Source organism: Propithecus coquereli, unplaced genomic scaffold (genome assembly GCF_000956105.1).
Source record: "Propithecus coquereli isolate 6110/MARCELLA unplaced genomic scaffold, Pcoq_1.0 Scaffold508, whole genome shotgun sequence".
Taxonomy (NCBI): domain Eukaryota; kingdom Metazoa; phylum Chordata; class Mammalia; order Primates; family Indriidae; genus Propithecus; species Propithecus coquereli.
Window position 1 is genome coordinate 1,002,593 of NW_012150930.1, and position 20,393 is coordinate 1,022,985.

Here is a 20,393-nt window from a genome sequence, read left to right on the forward strand (position 1 = left end):
GGCTGGTCTCGAACTCCTGAGCTCAAACAATCCGCCTGCCTCGGCCTCCCAGAGTGCTAGGATTACAGGCGTGAGCCACCGCGCCCGGCCCACCTTCCAAAATTTTTATATAATCTTTTGCTCAGAAGAAAATTTAAAACTCACTCATTGACCACCACTGTTAATAATTGAATATATTACCCTCCAGAGTCACTACTTTCAATATCGATGTTTTCCACAGCCTACATTGTCATTCTTTTCCTACTTTATATACTGGTGGCTTTTAAATTTTAGTATAAATAAGAAATGCTTGGGAAATGAAACATAGATTCCTAGGATTAACCCCAGAGTGTCTTAAGTCATTAAGTGTGGGGTGAGGCATAAAAATATGTGTTGTAGACAAGCCTACCAAGTGGACCACTCTGAGAAACATTGCTGTACACATTTATCTACTGAAATAAATGGTTTCAAAAACCACTTGAAAAATAAACATTATATCTACAACCTGACTTTAATCAAGTATATTAGACTGTATTTCTAAATGCTTATGTATTATTTTCTCTTCAATCTAAGGATGCCTACAGCTGAACTTGTCATTTTTCCCACCGTCTTAATTAGTAGACACCAATATTCACCTAATTTTCCTTGCCAGATACTTGAAAGTCATACTTTACTCCTCCATTTCTGTTGTATTTGGCCACGGTCCCATCATTTCTCATCCTAAATATCCCTCAGCCTCCCCGCAACCTCCCCGGCTCTTTCCATTCCCACTGCCACTGACTTAAATTCTGGTTCTCACTGTTTTTCATCTAAATTGTAGTGTCCTGAGCTCTATTCTCCAGTTTTGCCATTATCCTTTTAAAATGCAAATCTGACCATGTTACTCCCCTGCTGAAAACCCTTCACTGACTCTCCACAGACTTAAAATCATCCAAATTTTTTAGTAGACTTTATGACATAGACTGTTTACCTGGTCTGTCAGTGTCTCCCCATTTCTTTACCCATTCCAACTTGTCCTTAGAAGTCACCTCTTCTAGAAAACCTTTTCTGACTGTTTCTTCCCAAGTCTCCATTGAGACCCTTCCCATTGGAAGGTCTATGCCTATTATATCCCATGCATATATATGTAATACATTTAAAATAGAATATTGTAATCTCTTTATTTACATTTTTAAAAAATTATTAGAGGTGCATAATAGTCATATGTTTACAGGGTACATGTGATGTTTTGTTACAGGCATACAATGTGAATTAATCAAATCAGGGTAATTAGGGTATCCAACACCTCAGGTATTTGTCATTTTTTTGTATTAGGTCCATTCCAATTCTACTCCTTTAGTTATTTTAAAGTATACCCTAACTTATTATGGATAATAGTCACTTTGTTGTGCTATCAAATGTTGTTCATTCTATCTAACTATATTTTTATACCCATCATCCATCCCCACATTATCCCCCCACTACCCATTACCCTTCCCAGCCTCTGGTAACCATCATTCTACTCTCTGTCTCCGTGAGACCAATTGTTTTTAATATTTAGCTCTCACATAAGAGTGAGAACATGCAAAATTTATCTTTCTGTGCTTGCTTATTTCACTTAACATAATGTTCTCTAGTTCCAACCATGTTGTTGCAAATGGCAGCATTTAATTCTTTTTTATGGCTATATAATATTCCATTGTGTGTATGTACTGTAATTTCTTTATACATTCTTCTATTGATGGACACTTAAGTTGATTCCAAATCTTGGCTATTATGAATAATGCAATGTTAAATATGAGAATGCAGACTGTATTCTTCTGAGAAATGTCTATTCAGATCCTTTGCCCGTTTTTAATTGGATTATTTGATTTTTTCCTATTGAGTTGTTAGAGCTCCTTATATATTCTAGTTATTAATTCCTTGTCAGGTGGGCACTTGGCAATTATTTTCCTCCATTCAGTGGATTGTCTCTTCCCTTTGTTGATTGTTTCCTTTGCTGTGCAGAAGCTTTTTAGTTTGATGTGACCTCATTTGTCCAATTTTGCTTTGGTTGCCAGTGCTTTGGGGGTACTACTCAAGAAATCATTGCACAGACCAATATCCTAAAGCATTTCCCCAGTGTTTTCCTTTAGTAGTTTCATAGTTTCAGGTCTTAGATTTAAGTCTTTAATCCATTTTGATTTGATTTTTATATATGGTGAGCGATAAGGATCTAGTTTCATGCTTCTCCATATGGATATCCAGTTTTCCCAGCACCATTTATTGAAGAGACTGTCCTTTCCCCAATATGTGTTCACTATAGATGTGCAGATTTATTTCCGAGTTCTGTATTCTGTTCAATTGGTCTGTGTGTTTGTTTTTATGCCAGAACCATGCTGTTTTGGTTACTAAAGCTCTGTAGTATAATTTGAAGTTAGGTACTGTGATTCCTCCAGTTTTGTTCTTTTTGCTCAGATGGCTTTGGCTGTTCTGGGTCTTTTGTGGTTCCATGTAAGTTTTAGGATTATTTTTTCTATCTCTGTGGAGAATGTCACTGGTATTTTGATAGAGATTGCATTGAATCTGTTGATTGCTTTGGATAATATGGACATTTTAACAATATTGATTCTTCCAATTCACAAGCATGGAATATTCTTTCCATTTTTTGAGTCCTTTTCAATTTCTTTCATCAATGTTTTAGAGTTTGCATTATAGAGATCTTTCACTTCTTTAGTTAAGGTTATTTCTAGGTATTTTATTTTGTTTGTAACTATCGTAAATTGGATTACTTTCTTGGTTTCTTTTTCAGATTATTTACTATTGGCATATAGAAATGCAACTGATTTTTGTATGTTGATTTCATATCTTGCAGTTTTACTAAATTTGTTTGTTCTAATAGTTTTTTTGTGGAATCTTCAGGCTTATCTAAATATAAAGTCATATCCTCTGCAAATAAGGATAATTTGACTTCTTCTTTTCCAATTCAGATATCTTTATTTCTTTCTCTTGTCTGATTGCTCTAGCTAGAACTTCCAGTACTATGTTGAATGACAGTGGTGAAAGTGAACATCCTTGTCTTGTTTCATATCTTAGAGGAAAGGCTTTCAGTTTTTCCCTATTCAATATGATACTCATTGTGGGTCTGTCATATATGGCTTTTATTGTGTTGAAGTAAGTTCCTTCTATACCCAGTTTGTTGAGAGTTTTTGTCGCAAAAGGATGTTGAAGTTTATCAAATGCTATTTCAGCATCAATTGAAAGGATTGTATGGTTTTTGTCCTTCATTCTATTGATGCGATATATCACATTGATTGATTTGGGTGTGTTGAACCATCCTTGCATCCCTGGGATGAATCCTACTTGATCATGATGAATAATCTTTTTAATGTGTTGTTGAATTCAGTTTGCTAATATTTTGTTGATGATTTTTACGTCTACGTACATCAGAGATATTGGCCTTTGGTTTTCTGTTTTTATTGTGTCTTTGTCTTGTTTTGGTGTCAGGGTGATAAAGGCCTCTTAGAATGAGTTTCGGAGTATTTCCTCTTCCTCCATTTTTTGGAATAGTTTAAGTAGGATTAGTATTAGTTCCTCTTTGAATGCTTGGTAGAATTCAGCAGTGAAGCCTTCAGGTCCTGGGCATTTTGATGGGAGACTCTTTATTACTGCTTCTGTCTCATTTGTTATTAGTTTGTTCAAGTTTTGGATTTCCTCTTGATTCAATCTTGGTAGGTTGTGTGTGTTTAAGAATATATCCATTTCTGCTAGGTTTTCCAATTAATTGACATATGGTTACTCATAGTAGTCTCTAATCCTTTGGATTTCTGCAGTATCAGTTGTAATGTCTCCTTTTTCATCTCTGATTTTATTTATTTGTGTCTTCTCTTTTATTTTCTTAGTCTGGCTAAAGGTATGTCAGTCGTGTTTATCTTTTTAAAAAACCAACTTTTCGTTTCATTGATCTTTTGTCTTTATTTGTTAATTTCATTTATTTCTGCTCTGATCTTTATTATTTCTTCTACAAATTTTGGGTTTGGTTTGCTCTTGTTTTTCTAGCTCTTTGAGATGTATCTTTTCTCCTTTTTTATGTAAGCACTTATTGGTATAAACTGTCCTCTTCTTACTGCTTTTTGCTGTATCTCATAGGTTTTGATATGTTGTGTTTTCATTTTCATTTGTTTCCAGAAATTTTTTAATTTCCTTCTTAATCTCTCCATCGACCCATTGGTCACTCAGGAGCATGTTGTTTAATTTCCATGTGTTTGTATATTTTCCAGTGTTCTTTTTATTGATTTCTAGTTTTATTTGATGTGGTCAGAGAAAATACTTGGCATGATCTCAGTTTTTTTTTAATTTTTCAAGACTTGTTTCATCGCCTAAAATATGGTCTATCCTTGAGAATGATCCATGAGCTGAGGAGAAGAACATGTATTCTGCAGCTGTTGGATGAAACGTCTGTAAATATCTATTCTGTTAGGTCCATTTAGTCTGTAGTGCAGATTAAATCCAATGTTTCTTGGTTGATTTTCTGTCTGAATGATCTGTCTTTATGCTGAAAGTGGAGTGCTGAGATCTCCAATGGTTATTGTACTGGGATCTATCTCTCTCTTTAGCTCTGATAATATTTGCTTCATATATATATATATATATATATATACACACACACACACACACACACATATATATATTTATATATATTTAGAATTGTTATATCCTCTTGCTGAATTAACCCCTTTGTCATTATATAATGATCTTCTGTGTCTCTTTTTACAGTTTTTATCTTGAAATCTATTTTATGTGATAGAAGTATAGCTACTCGTGTTCTTTTTTGATTTCCACTTGCATGGAATATCTTTTTCCATCTCTCTATTTTCAGTCTATGTGTGTCTTTATAGGTGACGTGTGTTTCTTGCAGACAGCATATAGTTAGCTCTTGTTTTTTTATACACTCAGCCACTCTGTCTTTTTCCCTTTCCTTTCCTTGCGTGGAAGAAGACTCCCTGAGTCGCACTGTCTGTAGTGGGGAGAGGGCGGTGGTGCTGACACAGGCACTGGCTTGGCTGCTCCTGCTTGTGTCTCACTGGGTCATGTGCGCCCTGTGTTCGCTGGATCCAACTCAGCACAGCCAAAGGAATTACCCAAGGACTGCAGCTTTTGTGGGCAACATGAGTTCTACCGTGTGCCAGGGAAGCCCTGAGTTTCAGTGCGAAGTCCCACAATCACTTCACTCTCCATCCCCAAGCACACAGATTCTCTCTCCACTGGGCGTGTTTGCACAGCACTGCCAGGGGTGAGGGAGAGGTTGCATAAGCTATGCAAGGCTGTTTTTTCTGCCCTTTTCAGTGCCTCTTTTTTTGATATAATGTTAATACCAGGCAGTAGGATACTCACCTGATTTTTGTTTCTTCTGAAAGTGCTTGCTTGCATGGATAGTTTTTGAATTTGTTGTCCATGTAGAGGGACAATTGCTGCAGGTCTCTATTGGGCCATCTTACTCCACACTCTCTCCTCTTTATTTTACTTCTGTATTAACCTTGGAGCTCCTTGAGGGCAGCTTTTAATGTTTTTTTGTTCCTACAATACCTAACAAATATTAATCCCTCAGAAAATAGTTATCGAATGAATAGATAATATACCTGAAATTTTATTTTTATATTTTTAGAAAATCTATCTTTTTGTTAAAGAATTACATTTCTTTATTGTCACCTTTATAAACTTTGAAGCATATGCTATGGAAAAAATTTTATACCTAGGTCAAAAAATTAAATTTAATAATTCTGAATGTCTTTTAAAATCATATAATGACAAAATATTTTCTTTTTAGCCAATAGCAACACCTAAGAGTCATAATATAAAAACTTGTACAGAAACACAAAATACCTTAAATTGTATTTCTTTAGGGTAAGGTTCATAAGATGCTCTTTAAATGCAGAGTATGCATTTACATACAGTGTAGAGCTGGCAGAAAAGTAGAAGCTATTCATTTTGGAGAAGCTGTGGCATCACGGTTGTACTAGTTAGGGTAGGCTGGCTGCTGAAACAAAAGTGTAGGCCTAAACGCAGTGAATGTTGCTTACTCATGTTATAATACAGAGCATTTCCATTTAGATTAGGTGGAATGAGGACTTAGCTCTACACAGTCATTCAGAGATCCGGACTGACACATGGCCATCTGAAACAACGTAGCTTCTTCCTTTGTTGCCCTGGGGATTATCTCCATTCCAGTCAACCAATGAGAAAGGGAAAAGAGCATGGAAGAATAAGTATGGGAAGTTTTATGAGCCAGTCCTGGAAGTGGCATACGTCACTCATACGTATATTCCGTTGACCATAATTCAGTCACATAACCACACCTAACTGCAAACAACAGTTGTTCGTATAGCATTGCTCTGTACAGGTAGACATCTCTGCCACAGCTGTCTACCTTCAGCCAGATAATATAATGTATCATAACTCATAAGTTACAATATCTCCTAAATCTAAGTCTAACTTTACCAGTAATTTCACTATAATTAGAAACATTGTCATCCCTATTTTTTTACACATTGTGTCATTAAGTATTATTAAATGATCAACTCCATTTTTACTCCATTGATCTTCCCTGAGTTACTTCTTTCACATAATAGGGGCAAATTCTAATGAGGTGAAATCCAACTGAATTTTCCTACTTGGCATTTGTCTATTCTGTGATAACTTTTTAACAACTTACTAAAGTGTTCTATATTTCATCCCCCTATTAAGACATAAAATAGAGACTACTGCAGGTTTTCAAATGAGCATCTCTTCTATATTGTTTAAATATTATCAGCAACATTTGATAATCAAATAAGATTTACAGAGATAAATGATGTTGGTGAGTAAAATAGTGCCTAGAGCTACAATTTACTATAATTGTTCTTAATGCCAGGACAGGCTCCTTTTTAGATTTATTAAACTGAACTATTTGGAAGATTCATAGATTGTATTCTTAGTAACATTCATTCAGCTTTACACAGGAAAATAGATTTGAGTATTATACCATCTGTTGTCAAATTTAGTCCCAAGGTAATGATCTAGATTAAACAGAAGGCAGAAATATCTGGCAGTATATACTAAATAGTAATTCAGTTTTAAGGAGGGCTGTGTTAGAAATACAGAGGGCATCTCTGTTTCCCCAGTAATAAAAGTAATTTATGTAATTGACTACTACCTAATGAGAAAATAAATGAAATTTACAAAATATGATCCCAAAGCAAATTTGCCTGTGCCTAGAATAAATTTATATCGAAGCATTGTTTTTGACTCCTTTGGAGGTTCATTGTTTTCTATGGTCATTTAAACACTGGTGTTCCATATCTTCTGTTCTCATTCTACTCCTTTCCTAGGGAATGTTATGTTCTCCTAAGGCTTTTGTAAGTATAGATATCTCCCTCTGGACTAGACCTCTCTTCTGAACCTGATACCTCATACAGTATATAACTGCCTCTTTGAAAGCTCTTTCGGTATATCTCAAGAGCACTTTAAACTCATCATTCTAAAACTAAAATCACGCTCTTCCAAATGTACCTGGTTCTCTGGTATTCCCTTGCTCCATAGATAACAGTACCAGCAACCAACTGGGCACTCAAGGTGGAAACCTGGGACACTAGCTTTGACATTTCCCCTCCCATCCTGTCATCACTGAATTGTTGATTTCACCTCCCAGATCTTAAAATTTCTTTCTTTCTCTTAATTTCCACTCCCACCACCTAGCCCTATTTGCCGTCATCACTCGCTTAGACTACACAATAGCCTTTTGTCTGGTCTACGTTCCTTCCATCCTTGCCCTATCCAATTTGTTTGTATGTTGAAAGGAATAATCTTTCATATCTAAGTATGACAACCTGTGCTTGCTCTCCTTAATCTCTACTTTTCATTGACTTCCTATCATTCCTAAGCTGAAGATAGAAATATTTATGAGAAGTCCTATGTGACCAATCCCCTGCCTGTCTCTCTGTCCTATCTCACACAATACTTCCCCTCTGGTCTCCATGCTCCAGCTACATTGACTTTTTTAATTTCACAAGGATGCTGTCTTCCCTCCTGCCAAAGGCCTTTGAACATTCTCTGTTCCATCTGTCTAACATGTCTTTTCCTCCCCCTCTTTCACCTAGTTAACTCCCACTTATCCTGTAGATGTTCACTCCATGCCATATCCCCAGGGTTGTCCTCTCTGACCTCCCTGACTGGGATTTTCTACCTCTCCTTCATGGAGCTTCTGACAGTGGTGATTTTTTTTGTTTGTTTATATGTTTATTTTACTAATGTCTTTTTCCTTGCTAGACTGTAAGTTCCATGAAGACAAGAATTGTGTCCAGTTTTTCCTATAACTGTATCCCCACTATCTGACATAGTGCATGGGACATAAAAAAGCGTTAAGTAAATATTTTCTAAGGAGACTGATGTGATAGAATCAAACAGAAATTGTGCTGGCCAGTATTTGTAGTAGAGTAGATAAGATGAAAATTTAGCATATTTAATATCTGCGTATATAAATTACATAGTTGTTTTTTTCTTTATTAAAAAGTGACATAATAGAAATTTTGAAAAAGTAATCATACTATCCTAAGAAAATTATTTTTACTTCGTATGCTTCATACTTTTGATAATATGTGACACATTTTTATACAATATCAATTTATTTTTATTAGGATTTCTTCACATGACATCCTAACATTTTCAACAGCAGTTATAATTACCACTTTTAATGACTATGTATGAGGAAATTGTTGTGGTGTGTGCTTAGCTAAAGTAAATTTGGGAGATGGCACTTACTCTTGGATTAGTTTGTAATTACTTTATTCCAAAGATAAATTTTTGAGAGATAATAGTAGTTAACTCTATTATTGTTGAATTCCTTCTGTGTTGTAGACCCTATACTAAATGCCTTACAAACATTGAGAGTTGAAAGGATTAGAATCAAAGTGGGTATAATTTGGATTTTACTCAAGTCCATATAGTTAAATAAGTAACACATCTGGAATTTGGACTCAAGACTGCCTGATTCCAAAGGATGATCTTTGTACTATGCCCCATTGCTAGCATTTTGAATAGCAGCAATGAGGAAGTTTGAGGAACTGTATGGGAAGTGCATTCCGGATATAGTATACTGTCAGATTATAGAAAATGATCTGACAAAAAGAATGTTTTCTAATTTAGTCATAAAGAAATATTTTTTGACAATAATAATTTTTAAATAGTAAAATAAGTTAATAGGAAAAATAAAAACGAACTTTTTGTAGTTATTTTTAAACTAAAAATTGGTCTAATGATTTTTATACCATTCTAAAAGTAGTATGTCATCTATGTGACAAGAAATCCAGTAGGACACGGGGAAGTTAACATTGTTTTTAACAATAGTAGGATTAATCTACATATGCCATTCTGTAATATGCTTTTTAAAGTAAATATTTGATATAATGCTTTCCATATCAATAAATATTTGGCTACACTTATATAAGCATACAGTGCTCTATTATTGATTAGTTGTACCATTTTTTCTTGTTGCTATTGTAAATAATGCTGTGATTAACATCATTGTGCATCCATCCATTTATTTATTTAGGATAAATTCTTGGCAGTGAAATTATAAGCTCAAACAATATGCTTTTAATTAAAACTCTGCATTTCTTAATTACAAGTGAGATGTCTAATATATTTTTGTGTTTACTGGATACTTATATTTCTTTTTGTGATTTATCATTCATATCTTTTTTACTGTTTTTTCTATTGAGGCCAAAAATTTGTATGGTATATTTTTTTTTATCATTCACTTAAAAATATTTTAACATTTCCCTTTCTCCATTGTCTCATCTGTTATTTAGAATGATATAGACTAATTTGCAAATATTCAAGATTTTTCTGGATGTCTTATTATTTTCACTTCAATTTTAATAGTTTTCAGTCTTTTGAAATTTGTTGAGACTTGTTTAATGGCCTGGCATATGTTCAGTGTAGTGTTCTATAAATGCGAATTAAGGTCAGTGATATTGTTAAAATTGTCAGTGTCTTTACTAATAAAAGTTAAAGACTAGTTCTATCAGTTCGTGAGAAAGGGATGTTAAATTTTCCATTTAGGAATCTGGATTTGTATGTATTTCCTCCTTAATGCTGTTAACTGTTAACTTGTTTAATGTATTTAGAAATTCTGATATTAGGCTCATATACTTTAATGATTATATCTTTCTCTTTTCTCATCATGAAATGGCCCTTTTTCTCTTTTTTACTGTTATTTTTCTTTATCTCGTATTAATAGAGCACTTCAGCTTTCTTAAGCTGTTTCCATGTCTTATGGGTAGCATATAGTTGAGTCTTGCTTTCTTCATCCATTCTAATACCCTCTACCTTTCCATTGGACTATTTAGTCTACTTACATTTAATGTAAATATTGGTGTGATTGGATTTAGGTCTTCCATTACACTATTTTTGGTTTTTGTTGTGTTTTTTTTGGTCTCTTTTGGTTTTTGTTCCTCTGTTCCTCCTTCCCTGCTCTCTTTTGAATTAATTGAATAATTTTAGAATTTGATTTTAATTGTCTGTTGGGCTGTTAGCTATTCCACTTTGCTTTTTAAAAAATAAAAAATGCTTGCTCTCTGAACTACTGTATACATTCTTGTCTTTTTACATTCTACTTAGAATTAATATAATACCACTTCACTTAAATGTAAGCATCTTGCAACTATATATGAGGCCATCACCCCATTCTTTATGCTATAGCTATCATATTATGTACCTTATAAATTTCATAAAACAATGTGAAAATAATTTTTTAAAGCAAAAAAAGAATTTTTGCTTTAAACAGCCATATGTATTTTAAATAAACTAGTCCATCTTTTTTTCTCTATTCTTCAGTTTGGGTCCTTTCTGTTGATCTATCTCCAAGTTCGTCAAATTTTCCCTCTCATCTATTTTTCTTCTCTAACCTGTTCTTAAGCCAGTTCAGTGATTTTTTTTTTTTTTCAGATGGTGTGTTTTTCAGTTCTGGAATTTCCACTTGGTTCTTTTTTATAGTTTCAATTTCTTTACTGAATTTTCCTTCTTTTCATTCTTTACACACTATTTTCCTTTATGTTATCATTTAAATACATTATGGTTACTAATTCCAACATATTACCTTGGAGTTAGTCTCCACTGTTGCATTTTCTTACATTTTCCTGGCTTTCTGTTTATCTAGTAATTTGGAATTTTATCTTAGGTATTTAGAATGATATATCGTTATAGGCATATTAAGCATTAGTTAGAGATTTAGAGTGTTTGCATCTAGAATCCAGGCTTCTTCTCTGTGGCTCTCTCCTTTCTAGGATATCCTCTCTCAGTTTTCAGATTCTTCAAGCTAGTAAAATTTCCAGCTTCTATCCTAGTGCCAAATAAGGTCTGCCCACAGGCAAAAACTTGTAGAAACAGAGACTGATATACTGCTTTTTTCATTTTGCCAAGTGTCAGCTCCTCTGCAATTTCTGCCTGCTTTTGGTTGCTCTCTAGTGTCTTCACATAGTTGTAATATATTTTGTTCAACATTTATAGCTATTATTTGTAGGACAAGTGGTCTGATAAGAGATACTTCACCATTACCAGAAGAGGAACTCTATTTGTTATATTCAACAAATCCTTTGTGGTTTTCTTAGGATTACTAGGAGGACAATCATATCATTTGTAAATAATGGTAATTCTGCCCCCAGCTTTTCCTTATCTTATATTTGGTTTAATTATATTGGATAGCACTCCTGTGTAACATTCATCATTAGTGATGCTTATTTTCTTGGCTTAAGTAGAAATTCATTCAGTCAGTCACCAGCTTGTTCCTTAACTGTGTACTAAGCAGTAAACTTTGAGAAATCCAAATGGAGAAATTGTCTAGAGCTCAGAATCATTTGGGCAGGAAATAGATGCTTGTAATGCATCAGTGAATAGATAATTGAAATCCTGAGAATGGCTCTAGTGTTTTAAATTAAGAAATAGGCTATTGGTTTGAAACAGAGTCTGTTTATCATGTTAAAGAAGTATCTTTTTCTTGTTATTTAAAAGCTCTTTTTAAATTTTAAATTTAGGAGTAATTTTTCAAGTTGTCTCACTTTTTCCAAATCTTTAAAAAAATGATAATACTGATTTTTCTCCTTTGATACATTGGTATTATAAATTATCTTTCCCAATACTCAACTGTTCTTACATTCCAATAATAAGGCATACTTGGTCTTGGGATATATGTCAGGCTGTATTTGGTTTCCTAATATTTTTGTTAGATTTTGACATTATAATGCAGTAAATGCTCTCTTAACCAACATTAACTGACTTGCCGGATTTTCTTTGCCACACAGACTGACTGCTTCTGGCTAGAAGGATCCTTTTCATCATTCCCTGCATCATATGCAGTTGGCTTGAACTGCATATTTACCAAGGGTCACTTATCAAATCTGATTGTCCCAGTTGTATACCTTACTGTGATTACATAATATAATGGACCGGTACTGATAGAACATGAGTAAAAAAATAGTATTTCTTGAAATCTTAACTGGGATGCTTTGGAAGGCCTTGATAAAGGCAAGTTAATTTTAAAATTGTTTTTATATTATATGTGAGTGAAACAACAAATAAAAAAGAAGGGGGAGATCATAAAAATGAAGGACTCCACATTCAGATTGCTATCTAAGCGTCTTTTAAACCTTACTCTAAAGAAATAACAGTGAGAAATTGTAGACAGTGTTTTTTGGGTGTACTTTAGGCAAGAAACAGGAAATAGAAGCAGAGGGCTAGAGAAAAGGCCTTTGTCCTACATAAAAAGGATTAGTAAATTAATGTATAAGGTTTATTAAATGTTTGAGGTATGCATATATAATTTTTTATAAGTCTGCATTTTATAATTCTGCATTCTACGTGACCAACTATGTGTACTGATACTGTCAAGTAAGACTTGTTTTATAAATGAAGTGTTGGGTTTTGGCATTGCAGGTTTTTATAATAGCTTTTTAAAAATATCTAGGAATCTTTTTTTCATTCTTTTTGGTCATGAAAAGGCACAAAAATTCATTGTTACTTGAAAATTTAGAAAAACTTGCTTATGAAACCATATGAGCCTTGTACTTTTTAAAGAAATAATTACTGTATTCTTCAGTTTCCTCCATAGTTATTATTCTATGTAGATTTACTACGTTTTTGTGAGTTCTTCAGTTTTAGCCACTTACAGTTTCCTAGAATACCATTTACTTTATCAAGATTTTAATAATATTAGCATGCGGTTTTATATCCACTTGTTCATTCAACAGATATTTATTGAAAGTATACTTTGAAGTAGGCTCTGGGCTGAGTAATAGAGATAAAAGAAATTGTAATATAGGTAGCAGCTCTGCACTGATATAAGTTTACAGTTTGAAAGACATATTTCTTATAGTTCTTTTAATTGTCTGTCTACATACTGCTGTATCTCATTCTCTGTTGAAAAGTGTATATCTGAGTTTTCCTTAACTATACTAATTATTGGCTTAGCTTTTTTCATTTTTCAATTCACACATTTTATCTTTTTTTTCCTGCAGTTTATAGGTTGTCTATCATTTTTTCTGTTTCCTGACATACAGTTTCTACTTTTACCTTTATCAGCATCTTCCACTTTCCTTGGGTTTGATTTGTGGATTTTTTTTCCTTTTTACAATGAGGGTTTAATTACTTTTATTATCTTAATAATCAGGAACAATTGGGAGTTTTTTAATAAATGTTCTTTTTTACTTTTGCTTTGAAGTATTTCTTCACCATTGGTCTTAAAGAACATCAATTTGGGTCTCAAATGGGAGCATTCATTTTATTTTGCCACTGAATTTTTTTAATTAAGACTTTTTTGTCCCAAGAAATCTTTTGTGCTAATCTTGATTCTCTCTAATGTTCTTACTAATTTTTCGTTTGTGCAGTTTCTCATCTACCTCCTTGATGAGTTCTATGTTTTACTGGTTAACTGTTCTGTTTGGTTTTCTTCTTGTTATTTTTCTTTGTCAAGGCAACACCCACTCTACAGCTGTCTCCTTGTACTCTGAGCCCAACCTCAGGTCTAAACAAGAGGGCTATGCCTACCCATTCAGCTCCTCCTCAGTTTCCTGGGAGTCAGAGAGATCGGGTGTACTCCTTCAGTTCCAGTGAAGAGAACTAGCCTTACCAAAAAATAGAACATACTAAATGCCACTGTAATTCAGTCAATATGGCACTTGCACATATCAAGACAGCTAGACCATTGAAACAGAATAGAGAATCCAATACGTGGGAATTTAATTTACAGTGAAGATGATATTCTACCCTTCAGTTCAATATTCTAATATTCTATTCCTATGCAGTAGGAAAAGGATAGATGATTTAATAAATGGTGCTAATATGACTGTCTAACCAACTGAATTATTATAAATCAAGTTGGAATACAAAAAGAAAAAGGAAAAAATCATATCAACAGGATGAGTAATATAAAATTAATCAATCAATTTTAGGAGAAGGTCTAGGAGACTTACATGTAAGTCTAAGGACAGAGGAAAACCTGTGAGTTTCTAAGACAAAACAACAAGAAGCTGAAGAAAAGATAGACATATTAAAGTATATTGAATTTTTAAAAATTTTTTATAGAAATACTGTAAGCAAAGAAACAAAATTTTGAATTGGAAACAGTATTAGTATTTATTGTGTACAAAAACCTTTAAGTTGACAAGAAATTGGTAAATAACCTAATAGAAAAATGATGAGAGGATATGGGTAGGTAATTCACAGAAGAACAAATCCAAATGACCAAGAAACACAGGAAAAGTTGTTTTAAATTCAGTGGTTGTCAGGAAAATGCAAATGAAAATAACAGTGAACTATCACTTTATAAATGTTTAAAAGAATTATAACATCTACCGCTGTAGAGGAAACTGGTAAGTTATTAATACTTTGTTGCTGACAGAAATATAAATTTTTACAGCCTTTTTGGAAAGCCATCTGGCATTATCTTTTAAAAGCATGATGGGTCTTAGACTCATTAGTCACATTCCAGGGAATTTATCCCAAGGAAATATAAACATGAATATATACTTATACATGTGCACTGATATATATTACAGCATTATTGTCATGGCAGAAAATAAGTATGAACAAAGTAGGGGCATATTTGAATAATCATGACACAGAAATTATTTCACACAGTGGGTTAATATGTAGTCATTAAAAAGAAGTAATTAATGTTAAGCTAGTTTACTTGGAGTGATATTCAGGAGGATAAGTGGGAAGGGACGTAAAGTTTGTATAATATTCTATTTATGTAAAATAATCAGCAAAAAACCTGATTATTTTATATATACAGGCGGTCCCCAACTTGCAATGATTCGACTTCTGATTTTTTGACTTTACAAGGGTGCAAAAGCAATATGCATTCAATAGAAACCATACTTCTCTTGCAGTGCAGACTGTAGCAGTGAGCCATAGCTCCCAGTCAACCACACATTTTCAACTTAAGATATTTTCAGTTTACAGTGGGTTTATCATAACATAAATCATAAACCGAGGAGCATCTGTATTTATATATGCATTTGGGTATGTTTATAATTGTATTAGCATGGAGAAAAATATGGAAGGAGAGATATTTGGTTGCTAACATGGATTAACTGATGAGGGAAGATGGAGAAAGAGGGCAAGGAGAGACAAGTAACAAAATAAAAGGTCCTGCTGCAAAAATAGCATACAATATACCATGTATACTTTTATGCGTAATTATACATGTGTTTGTATATTTAGTACATTTTAAGTTAAAAAATTTAAGGGACATTTTTCAACCTAGCAAATAATAAATACAAAATGATTGAATATTCCCAAACTCTTTTCTAAAAATGTTTTAAAATAATGAATATATAGTTTTCTTTTACTTAAAAGTAAAAGAAAAGCTACATCGATTTTCATAGCCCCCTTTAATTTTCCAATCTAATTGCCTTAATATAAAATCTTTAAGTTATGTTTTCAAAAGTATGTTTTTAGTCAACATATTAATAATTTGTAAATAAAAAAGGAAAATCCAAATGAGGCATTTTATTAATAATTAAATGGTTTGCCATCATTTATGATTACAATTTTTATTTAACTGAGTTTCTTGAAGTTACTAACCTATCTTCAGTAGAATAATTTAGACTTAAATTATGCCTCATTTTAACATAAAGTTCTTCTAACTGTTGTTTTAAAATTTATTTTAGCCTGTCATTCTTCAGAGGGCTAATGCTATGTCCTTTTTCTCACAATCTGCTTTAAACCTGCTAACCAAAGCCTTATTCTAAGGGACAAAATAAGATTATTAGTAAAGATTTTTTTAGCCTAGATCGTTTGCTCCCTAGGCATAATTTATTTATTCTTTAACACTGTTTCTTAAGTTTCCAAAGTAAATTAATGCTCTCTCACCAAAATCCTCTAGCTAAAGCCTTCATTTCTGGTGCTTGTATTATTAATAGAACTCCTGAGACTATGATCCACACATTTTGAGGTCACTGAGAGTAGTCTGATAAACTGAAATTTGCTAATAGCTAATCATAGCCACATTTATTGATACCCATCTGCCAGACACTATTTCAATCATATTACTTGTATTAATTACTTCAATTAATTTTTATGAAGCCTATAGGATAGATAGTAATTATCCACAATTAATAGATAAGAAACTGAGACATACGGAGATTAAGTAATTTACCTGTTATCCTCTTCTGAAATTGATGACATTTTGTGAAAATGGACTTGACAGATTAATTTTGCCTGATATAACTGCAAAGTCTATAGCTGTTAAAAAACAATAAAGGAAACCTTTACCTATCTTCATGCCAGTCAGTATCACATTTTTATTTTTATTTTCTTTTTTTTGAGACAGAGTCTTGCTTTGTTGCCCACATTTTTAAATATCTGTATGCTAGTTAAGTTTTAAGGAACCATCAAGATATTATATGATGCCAGCAGAAGTAAAAGTAGTCAAGTTAAAAAATTATTTTTATGAGAAATCCCAAGGGGAGGAAACATTTATTCAGTATTCTCATCTCTAGCAATCCTTCTCTAAATGTCTATTCAAATAAAGGAATGCATTTTATAAAGTTTTGCATTAAGATGGCTTTCTACTGATAAAATTAGTAGGTTTGTCAAATTTTATGCCATACATTTTAGAAGCAAAAGTCATAGCTGTTTGTAAGAAATGTAAATGGCTATTTTATATATGCTTATAAATTTGTCGTACAAGTAGAAAAGTTAGGTCTCTAGTGCAGTATTTGAATTATGCAGAATTTAGAGCAAGAATCAGCAGTACCAAGAAAGCGAACCGTTTGCTACAGGACATGATCTTAATCAGTAAGTAATGACCTATTAGAATGCTGAGGTCCATTTAGCAATGTTTTCAGTAATGCATTCATATGCAGTTTTTTCAGTTGTTAGATTTTTCTTCTCCTTTATAATTTGACCCCTATTTCCAATTTTATTTTCCATCTTCCCAAAGCACAACAACCTATACTGCAATTTTACAGAACTATTTAAGTCATTCCGTTACATGTCTGTGCCCCTGTATATGTCATTTCCTCAGCTGGAAATACACTCCCTTTATGTTCATTGTATGTCAAAGTCATATTTATCCTGTTAAACCACCAAGTACATTGGCTTAACATGGTTGAATAAAATCTTGTGTAGAAAAATTTCACAGTTATTTGTATTTGAGGTATAAAATTTTATAGAATTGGCTCACAGTGAATAATTTGCCCTTTAATACTCTTAAGAAATAGTATGTGATAATGGAAGGAACACAGGCTTTGGAATTGTTTTCAGATTTCTGTGTGAGCTTGGGCAAGTTATGTAACTTCCCTGAGACATGGTTTCTTCACCTAAATAATGATTGAAATGTTTGCTGGGAGAGATAAATGAAATAATGTGTGTAAACACTTAGCAAAATAATTGGATGTATTGTCATGAAAGGGTTAGGCTTTTAAGGCTCTGGACATTATAACATGTTTCACTTGGCTGTTTTAAAAGTGTTCACAGTAGGAAGATAATTGTTTTTAGTTAAGCCTGGTTCAAGATCACTTAATACAGAATTTATACCTAATTCACTAAAATTGTATTTATAATCCTAATCCCTTCAGAAGTTTCTTCTGCTTTCAGGCTATTTATCAACTGATTTTTAAGACCCGTTATTGGCATTTTGACCTGTTTATAGTGAACTACCATGATTAGTTTAGAAATTAATACCAGTGAGGCCAATTGCAAAATTATATATTTTTCTTGAAAGAGTAAACAGGCCAAATTAAACCCATGCCAACAAAAATTCAGTAAATTCCAGAAGTGATATGTAAGTCACCTGTTTTGATTATTAGTAGAAATTACTGGGAATTTAGACCATAGTGTTAGATACTGACATGGTCATTAGCTACAGTAAGTTATAAAAGAGTTTAGATTTTAAAATATTAATAAAAATGCCATACCTAGATATTCATTTGCAGTTACTACTTTTGTATAAATACTTTTTTCCTTAGATGATCTCTATCTTTTCAATTTATCCTTACTGTTTCTTTTTTTATTGTGAAGCTTTGGAAACATTACCATATTTTCTGTTTTTTGAGAGATATCCGTTCTATTTTCCTTAAAGACTGGGACAGGGAGAAATTACTTGAAGCTTGGATGTCCAACCCAGAGAACTGCTGCCAACGATCAGGTGTTCAAATGCCAACTCCACCACCAAGCGGGTATAATGCCTGGGACACGCTCCCTTCTCCAAGAACTCCAAGGACTACACGCTCTTCTGTCACCTCTCCAGATGAAATCAGTTTATCTCCTGGGGATTTAGATACCAGTTTGGTATGGTTTGGTATTCACTGTACTTCTCATAGCTTTGTTTTTAATCTTTTAATTTCTAAATGATTTAATATTAACCATGGAGCATCTGGTTGTGTCCTTATAATAAAATCCTATACCCTTCTTTAAGGATTCAGTTTTTTTCAATCTTTGGTAAATCTTTATTATCACGGAATATTTCTGTGGTCTCTGACCTATAGATTGAAAAATAAAAGGTTTTCTTTTCTCATTGCAAAACAGAAAACTTATAAGAGTTTGGGGAAAACATCAACTATATTTTCGCTTAAAAATGCCAGTTGCTTAAAGTTTTAAATACAACGTATTGAAATATTAATAATTGAGTTTGTGATAGTCACTTTAGACCAAAAATAGAATATTTTTAATAATTTTTTGTGAGCTACTGATTTTTAAACATTTACAGTTTGTAATGATTATGTATTTGTTCCAATAAAGCTTCTGGAGTTTGTCATCTAGCTGCACTTCCATAATAAATGTTTCCTTTTTATTAAGAAACAGTACTCCCATTGTCTGCATTTTTAATTGACATACCATTGATGTTTTGTTATAGGAAATTTCTTGAGTGATTCAGCGACTCAAAATATGTGATAAATATGAAAGCACTTCTCATTTTATTTAGACTTTTTTGGAAAACAGAATTCTACCTCTGTGCTTTGCATCCATAACATTATAAAGTTTGCTTCTATTAAGTCATTGTTTAGAAGATAACATAGTTTTATAGCAGTGTTCCCTGGGTAGAAAGCCTACTTTGGGTATCCTGAGTTGCTGTATTAAAAACAAAAATTTACTCTGTTTTTGTAGATTTTGAAGAGTAAGTATAGGGTGAAGGACGTGACACTGAAGTGGTTATTTTGCAACATGCAATTTGAGCTTGACCTGAATAGATTGTTATAATTTGTTTCTTATACTACCTTTTCCAACTGCACAGTTGCCGGTTAATACATAAATTTGGAATTTAAGAGTTTGACTTTTACATTAAAACATTTAAATGTCAAAATAGTTTATAATGAGGTGGTCAGGGTATTTGTTATTCAACCAAAGGCACACAAACTTCAACTGTCCATAAAACTTTGAAACACTTAACTTTTAAAATTTATAATTACTGTTACTAGTATTTTTGCCTTTAAACTAATGAACAAAATGAATGTATTGTTCTCTCTTCAAAGTATAACTCTGTAAATCTTTGTTCTTCATCTTCAGTGTGACATTTGTATGTGCAGTATTTCTGTATTTGAAGATCCAGTGGATATGCCCTGTGGACATGACTTTTGTAGAGGATGTTGGGAGTCGTGAGTATATGAGCAGTTTAGCATCTCTTACTGCATGTTAACACTCTGATTTGGTGATAAAATTGTTTGCTTTCAATATTTAATGATAGGGATTATCTATATTGGTTTCTGGGTTACACTGAAATGTATTGCACTTTACTACTAAGGAAGAATATTTTTGTGTTGCTTATTTTGACATCTTCCCAGCTACTTAAATTAATGCTATTTAACTTAATGTAAGGTACTTTGGGGATCAGAGCAGGTATAAGATCTCTACCCTAAAAAGGAAAGGGGAAGTGGAGAATCAAGGCAAGCTGAGAAGAGCAGCCCTTCCTACCCAACCCC

General features: G+C 32.9%; 1 protein-coding gene across 1 annotated transcript in view; it reads left to right on the forward strand.

Moving 5' to 3' along the window:
• The window catches only part of ANKIB1 (ankyrin repeat and IBR domain containing 1), a 185,113-nt gene that overhangs the window by 72,550 nt on the left and 92,170 nt on the right, over positions 1 to 20,393 (forward strand). The window contains exons 6-7 of the mRNA XM_012656561.1: positions 18,557 to 18,765; positions 19,981 to 20,069. Of these exons, the coding sequence (XP_012512015.1) occupies positions 18,557 to 18,765; positions 19,981 to 20,069 (298 nt within the window). The remainder of the gene's footprint in view (positions 1 to 18,556; positions 18,766 to 19,980; positions 20,070 to 20,393) is intronic.